General features: G+C 45.0%; 1 protein-coding gene across 1 annotated transcript in view; it reads left to right on the top strand.

Moving 5' to 3' along the window:
* Positions 1–7,838, top strand: part of dpf1 (double PHD fingers 1) — a 24,304-nt gene extending 16,466 nt beyond the window's left edge. Inside the window, exons 9-12 of the mRNA XM_028962105.1 lie at positions 4,380–4,499; positions 4,762–4,874; positions 5,606–5,687; positions 7,023–7,838. Of these exons, the coding sequence (XP_028817938.1) occupies positions 4,380–4,499; positions 4,762–4,874; positions 5,606–5,687; positions 7,023–7,093 (386 nt within the window). The 3' untranslated portion in view covers positions 7,094–7,838. The remainder of the gene's footprint in view (positions 1–4,379; positions 4,500–4,761; positions 4,875–5,605; positions 5,688–7,022) is intronic.
* The last annotated feature ends 273 nt before the right edge of the window (positions 7,839–8,111 follow it).

Raw genomic sequence — 8,111 nt, 5'->3', positions numbered from 1 at the left:
GTGAGACGGAATTTATTCGAAGACCGGTTGTTTTTCAGTTTATGCTGGTGTCTGTGTTTTTGTGCGCAGATGTGTCTGCGTGTGAGCAGGTCAGTAAATATATTTTGGAGGTGTGTGTGTGTCCTTGTGTGACTTCTCTAGGGGGTCTGACTCTTTGTTATAATGCTTGACAGGAACTACTGACAGGGCAACATGATCCCTAAATAATCTTTGTCTGTCTAAAAATCCATATATTTATATCTATATATTTATATTTTTGCCTGTGATAATACTCATAGCTTTTGAGCTAATACATTGTCTTAGATAATACTGAAGAGTGACATTCCAGTCAGATGAAGTACGATTTATGCTAAATTAGAACAATTAGATACACAAATACACCTCACTTTTTCGTAGTTAAATGTAGCAATATAGGGTATATATGCAATTTTCTAAAACTCTGTATGTTAGAACGTTTATAGTAAAATGGTGCATTTTTCTGGAGGTGTATTGGTTGCAGTGTGTGTGTGTGTGTGTGTGTGTGTGTGTGTGTGCGTGCGTGCATGTGTGCAGAAACCCACAGCCTGATGAGCTCTGTGGTGTGTGTTATTAAAGTGTATTCAGACAGGATGGTGGGGAGGGAGAGAACCCCCCACATTTGTCACCGAGTTGAGGGTTGAGGTGCAGAATGTTGCAGAGGTTATTACGAAGAGCTGTGCTACCCATAAATCTTGTGTGTGTTAGGTGTGACTGTGCTCATGCAGAGGTGTCAGCCAGTATATGTGTGGATAATAAGGTTGAATATGTATGTGTGCAAATGAGTTGGTGTGTGTGTTAGTACTATATTTTGGGGTTTGATTGTGTGCAATATGTGTACAGTAATGAGCCTGTTGCAAATGATATTTTGTCTTAAGATTAAATGATATGTCTGTGTTCTGCATGCACATGCTATTTTTTGTGTGATTTTGTGTGTGTGTGTGTGCCATTCTGTTCACAAATTGAGTTTGTAGCTTGCCTGACTGTATGTGTGCATATGTGTGTGTGTGTGTGTGCATATGAATGCACGAGTGTGTCAGACCGGATCTTCTCATTAGCCAGCCTGGTGACAGAAGTGCGGAGTGTTTCACACTCTGCTGCTCTGACACACTCCTGGGCTTTTTCTCACCGTCCTCCTCCTCTGCTCATCTGCTTTCCACACATTTTCCCTTCCCGGTTGTTCTTCTCCCGCTTCCCTCTCCCGGGCAGCACAGACCTGTCTCGGCATCGGTGTGGTCAGCGCTCTCCCTCGCACCACCACGTCCCAAACCACAGCGAGAGAGCGGCCTGGCAACAGGTGCTTGTGGGTAATTCCCACGGAAGTGCTAATTCAATAAGGCCACGGCCACTTTATCGACCGCCCCTGTGGCGAATGCTTCCAAGGCACGGGACCGTACCAGAATAGAATCGTGGGGCTTCGTGAGCTGAGCGCTGGGGGGAGGCGGGGGAATACATGAATACTGAGAGAGGGAAAAGACAGAGAGGGGGAAACGAGATTGGAGGGAAGGTATTTGAGTATTCCTCTCCCTATCTCTCTTTGTTTTATTCTTTTACTACCCTCTCTCTCTGTCTCTCTCTCTCTCTCTCTCCCTTTCTCTCTCTCCCCTGTTAATTCCCTGTGGGGTTACAGACACACTTGAAAGCTGTGAAGTATGCTGCTCTGCCAGTGTTCTTGTTGTAATTGGACAGGCGGTGCCTGTGTGTGTGTGTGAGAGGGATGGGTGGGAGGGGTCTGGTTTAGGAGTATTATCACCCCACCAGCATGACCTCAAGGCCCCTCTGCCAGTCCGTCTGTCTACCTGTCTGTCATCCAACAGCTTCTCATCCATCTAAGCGGGGAATCTCTCTCTCTCTCCATTTATTTTAATGGCACAATAACTGACACAAAAATCCTAAAAACAGCATCAATAGTCATGCAATGCATGCAGTTGCCATTCCTGTCTTTATTGTAGACACAGTCCAGTTCTGAGTGTGGGACCTTTAGAATGGACACCTTTCTTAAATCTTTTTACTGGCTTTCCATTTTTCCCCATGGTGTGCCACAGGGTCTGGGTTATTATATTTCTGGTACGACTGAATTAATCATTGAATTGCTTCAATTATATCAATTATAATCAACTGGAGACTGAGCTTTTGGGCATTTTTTTTTATTTGGTATTGTGAGCTTTATGTGAGCTACATACAGACCAAGCATCTTGCGCCCAGGTTTTTCTCACTTTCTCGCATCCACACAGACAGACACACAGACATATTAAATTCTTTGTCCCATTTCCGTCTCATCTCATTGTGTATAGCATTCACGGTGTTTACAAATGCATGTCCTCTTCTGTCAGGAAATCTCCCGCAGCCTTCGACGAACGAACAAAAGAACAGATTTCCTGCAACACCAGGCTGCCTTTTCCCCCTTTTCCTCGTCCTGAGAAGTACAGGGGATCAGTCATTAAATGCAAGACGTCCAGGGCCTTTGAAGAATTCTGGATTATTTGCGATAGAAAATGAAAGTGTTTGTCCCTAATGCACACTGCCGTTCTAAAATCTGTGCTATACTGCGATTGTATGTGCTTTTTTACAGTATACAACAAAGCATTTACTCCTCTGTAGGCACATTAGCATATGTATTGGTACAGAAAAGACCATTCATGCTGAGATCATGACACAATCGTGCACCGCAATCACAAAAACAGTTGCATTACTACACGCTAGGTTCACTTGTTGTTGTAAACGGTGTTTAATTTACAGTGGCCCACGATTTATAGGTACAGTCGCGTTTTGAAAATGCACTTCTGGAAGAATTAAGTGTGATCTGACTGCAACGGCATTCCAGCCTGCGAGCCAGGACCGTGGACAGCGCTCCCTCCGCACACCGCAGCGGCTGGAGCTCTGAGGGATTTTTCATTTGTTAGCACATTAAGCCCTGGCATGCACGCACGAGACAGACGTTGTAAATAAAGGTGTATCGGGGTCTGATAAAGTACACCGCTGATACAGCGTCGAGGAGAAGAGCAGGTGCAGTGCGACGTTCTGCCCCCCCCCCCCCCCCCCGCCTTTTTTTTTGTATACTGCACCATTTCCTCCCTACTTTCTCCTGCACTAATTGCACAGCGCAGAATATATGGTGCATGGCTGCCTCTCTCTCGCGGCTCCTCTGCCGGAGAGGGGGTTTAATTTAATTTCGTCTTATTTCTCTGGGGATTATTGAGGAGTGCACCCCCTTGTACCCCCCCCCCCCTCCCCGCGCTGCAGACACGCACTACAGAGGGTTCTGGATTAATGACCTCGCTGGAGAGGCCCGAGCTCTCCACATCACCCTACAGACAGCCGTGATTACCGACTCGGCCCAACAGCGCTGCTGCAACCGCGCGTGTGTTTCAGCGAGGCCGTGCGGCGTCTGTCCTGCCTTCGCGTTTCATTGCAGTTTAAATATCCGCCGTGTGTTACAGGTTTGTTTGCATTTGTTTGAGTGTGTGTGTGTGTGTGTGTGTGCGTGTTTGTAGTCACCTCATGGTGTTCTTTTGCATGGTCTCTCTAGTGCTGGCCAGGCACTCTATCACAAACATGCAGCGCTCGCTGCCTGCAGGTATCTATTTAAAGAGAGTGCGCAGGCGGACCGGCTTTGCTCCCTTTTGTTAATGACATTACAAAATGGCCTCCTGCGGCGCACCTGTCTCTCCGTGCGCAGCAGGTCTGCCGCTGCCCTCCCTCTGTTCCTGTAACAATATTTACCAGACCCCCAGGCCTCCCAGCGGAGAGCTGGCTGTCCCCCTCCCTCAGCAGCGCTTCGCTGGCAGAGCATATGCTGGAAAGTCCCAGGCTTTGCGTCAGGCCTGCTTGCTTCACCAGAAAGAAAAAAAAAACAAGCGAAAACAGATGGAGGGGAAGCCCAGCAGTGGGAACTGTTCTCACATTTCCAGACTCTGTCTGTCTGTCTGCCTTTCTGTCTGTAGAATGGAGAATAAAGTCAAGCTGTTATGTGATGATGATAATGGTGGTCACGAAGAAGCTAAAGATCAAATGAAAATATATCAACAATATGGACATTTACATTTACAATCAGTAGAAACAGGGACAGTCTCCCTGGAGCAACGTAAGGTTAAGTGTCTTGCTCAGGGACACAATGGTAGTAAGTGGGATTTGAACCTGGGTCTCCTGGTTCACAGGCGAGTGTCTTACCCACTAGGCTACTACCCACTAGGCTACTACAACCATAAATTGGGTCTGCAAAGTATAGAAATAATTTTTATCGGTAATCATATTTCTTCTGGTTCTTGTTGTATTTTAAAGGCCCTCTACCCTGATATCGCTGTTTAGAACACACTCTTCGTTCTTGTAATGCATTATTTATAATTGCCACTTTATCTTTCCAGCCAAGAAAGCAGCAGACGGTTCAGTCATTCCTAATGGCTATTGTGACTTCTGCCTTGGAGGCTCCAAGAAGACTGGCTGCCCAGAAGACCTCATCTCCTGCGCAGACTGTGGACGATCAGGTACTAACGTGCTGCACGCTCACTGACACACTGCATGCTCAATTTTTAATGATTTGCATTGAGTATCACGTTGCACCATCATGGCCGGAACGCTGTTATACTAGACCTGCGCTGTTACTCAAGCTCACTAGCTATTGCAAGCAGACTGCGGGGTTGCGTGGCGATCCGCGGACGTGGACGGATGTTGTTGGAAGGGTGGCGCTGGGCGAGGGAGGGTGGTGGGACAGTGATGAATGTGAGACAGTTCCTTCTCTCCCCACAGGCCACCCCTCCTGTCTGCAGTTCACAGTCAACATGACGGCGGCGGTGAGGACCTACCGCTGGCAGTGCATCGAGTGCAAGTCCTGCAGCCTGTGTGGCACCTCTGAGAATGATGTGAGCAGCTGTGCCACCTCTGCCACTTTACACCTTCATATGGCTCTGCCGGACAAACCCAAACTTGCCTACACTACCTATACAGTACCGGCCATAAGTTTGGACACACCATCTCATTCAATGTGTTTTCTTTATTTTCATGACCATTTACATTGGTAGATTCTCACTGAAGGCATCAAAATTGTGAACGAACACATGTGGAGTTATGTACTTAACAAAAAGTGGAGACCTGGTCTCCACAGTCACCGGACCTGAACCCAGTCGAGATGGTTTGGGGTGAGCTGGACCGCAGAGTGAAGGCAAAGGGGCCAACAAGTGCTAAACACCTCTGGGAACTCCTTCAAGACTGTTGGAGAACCATTTCAGGTGACGATCTCTTGAAGCTCATCGAGAGAATGCCAAGAGTGTGCAAAGCAGTAATCAGAGCAAAGGGTGGCTATCTTGAACTACACATATCTCCACATGTCATAGTTTTGATGCCTTCAGTGAGAATCTACCAATGTAAATGGTCATGAAAATAAAGAAAACACATTGAATGGGAAGGTGTGTCCAAACGTTTGGCCTGTACTGTACCTTACGTTCTTGTTCTCAACAAATGCTTTGTAGGAAGCCTAAGAGACTTATTGGATTCTCTGTTTGCATCTGTCTCTTTCTGTGTGTGGTTATGTGTGCCTGTGTGTTGTATGTCTGCGTGTGTGTTTGTGTGTATATGTGTGTGTGCTTTTCTCTAGGATCAGCTTCTATTTTGCGATGATTGTGACAGAGGGTACCATATGTACTGTCTGAGCCCACCTATGACAGAGCCACCTGAGGGTAGGTACATTCATATAGCAATCAAGCGGCCGATTCCATTATGAACTGCTCCTTTTCTGAAGTGACCATGTGTGCACCAGTACAAATTGCGTCCCACTACTTCACATAAGTGACATAAAAGTGAATTTAGGACGACCTATTGAAAGTGAAAGTGATTGTTGCTGTCATTGTGATTCACAGCACATGGTGCACACAACGAGATGTGTCCTCTGCATTTAACCAATCAAACTTAGTTAAATTGGTTCCTTAGAAAAGATCAGATACAGTGTGATTTGTTCACACAGTCATGCACAGTCACTTCAGCTATCAAGCTGTTTACACTGTTTAGTAAGTGAAAACTCAAATCTGGAGCAAACACCAGGCTCTTCTGTTCTGTTTAATTGTAGATTCATTGATCATATACACATATATACAATAATTTCTGTAAAAATCAGGCATCAGAAAACATTTGGTTTTGTCCTTCAGGCTTTGATTTGTTAACATTTTACTGGTTTTGTGATTTATTCAGTTTGCCTTCTGTTCAATTGAGTCTGGAGTTTCTTTTTCAGACCACAAGAGCAATTTAAAATCTATAGACCTTAGGCTACATACACACTACAAGTCAAACTGCTCAGCTTGGTTTTATCAGATTTTTTGTTGGACATTATTTGTTCAAATGTGGCTATTATCCGATTCCATTATGAACTGCTCCTTTTCTGAAGTGACCATGTGTGCACCAGTACAAATTGCGTCCCACTACTTGACATAAGTGACATAAAAGTGAATTCAGGACGACCTATTGGAAGTGAAAGTGATTGTTGCTGTCATTGTGATTCACAGCACATGGTGCACACAACGAGATGTGTCCTCTGCATTTAACCAGTCTAACTTAGTTAAATTGGTTCCTTACTCCTCTAGGCCACCAGTGGGCTAAGTTGGTCTAGAAAAGATCAGATACAGTGTGATTTGTTCACACAGTCATGCACAGTCACTTCACCTATCAATCTATCCTAGTCAGATGGCAACTCCTGTGGCAGCTCCATCTAGTGGTGCTTCTTTATATTGTCAATGTGTGAAAAACCTTAAGAAACATTTACACAGTTCAGACATTTTTTTTTCATTACTTAATTATTTGTTTAATAGTCACACCAGCTTTTTTTTAAGCTATTCACAAATATAAACAGTTAGCTGATGTGTATTGACAACCTGAGGTGCATGCCCATATAAAATCATATAAAATCAGATATTGAATTCTGTATCATTGCCTCTTTACTGCATATTTGGACATAAATTTAACAATGACTGTAAACAAATGATATTAAGAGCTTAAGGTTTGATTGTCAACTTTGTTTGCAGGGAGCTGGAGTTGCCATTTGTGTTTGCGGCAGCTGAAAGAGAAGGCGTCCGCTTACATCACTTTGACCTAATCCCTTTAGCCACGCCCCCTGCCCATCCCAGCCCGCCACATCTATCACCATTCTGTTGCCATGACAAACACAATGGCTAATCCAAAGAAACTCTCATCTCGAAAATAATTTCTGTCAGCTTGCTTCCCGACTTCTTGGAAGAGCACCACCCTGACCAACGGCAAGTGCAGCTACACCCGCCTAGAGCAAGCACTTGATTCTCCTCTGGTGTTTTCTGATGCCCTGAGTTGTCTACGTTTTTGTCTTTAAAAAAAAAAAAACACATGTTTTCTCCTCCAAGTTAACGCTTCATTTGTGGCAGTGGCTGTATCTCACCCTGATACAAATGGCCTCCAGAGAGGCCACTTCTTGTAAGTTTGGACAGTGTTATTTTTTTACGTCTCCTGTTGGACTGCTGTACTTTTGAATGAGCAGAGTCTCTAAACATTCCTTTAATGTGACTTTCTGAAGCCTGGCCGAGGGGTCTGTTGCCAGGTATGAAGTCAGGGCATGCCTTTGTGTGGGAGCTTTTCCAAGCAGGAGAACATGACAGTGGGTTCGAAGACCTCCTCTCTCTTCAAATTGACTGACCGTTCGGCCCGACCAGCAACAAGCCGCCTGACGACGTCTGTGTGACCAGAGGGAGCGGTGCCTTTTGTGAGACATTCCTCCTCTTGAGAAAACTAGGGATATTAGGACCCAGAAATCGGACACGGCATTCTGTATATTCCACTTCAGAGCCACCACGCGTGGAGCGGCCACTCATAGCATCTTTTTTTTTTTTTTTTTTTTTTTATAATTTCATACAGAACACTGCTGTTACTTGGCTGTGTGATTGACAGCTCTGTGTCAAGCAGGAGACAGAGGTGCATGCTTTTCGAACAGCATCAGTACCCAACGTCAACGGTGACAAGTAGAACGCCGTGACTTGTGGTAACTCTGAACAGCTGTTCTTAAAATGCCAACCTGCAAATTCTTTTCAAAAGCATCTGTGTTTTGTCAGGCTTTGTAAAAAAAAAAACCATTATAATAATAATGA

The sequence above is a fragment of the Denticeps clupeoides genome, chromosome 19 (genome assembly GCF_900700375.1).
Source record: "Denticeps clupeoides chromosome 19, fDenClu1.1, whole genome shotgun sequence".
Classification (NCBI taxonomy): Eukaryota; Metazoa; Chordata; class Actinopteri; order Clupeiformes; family Denticipitidae; genus Denticeps; species Denticeps clupeoides.
This window is presented reverse-complemented; position numbering and strand designations above follow the sequence as displayed.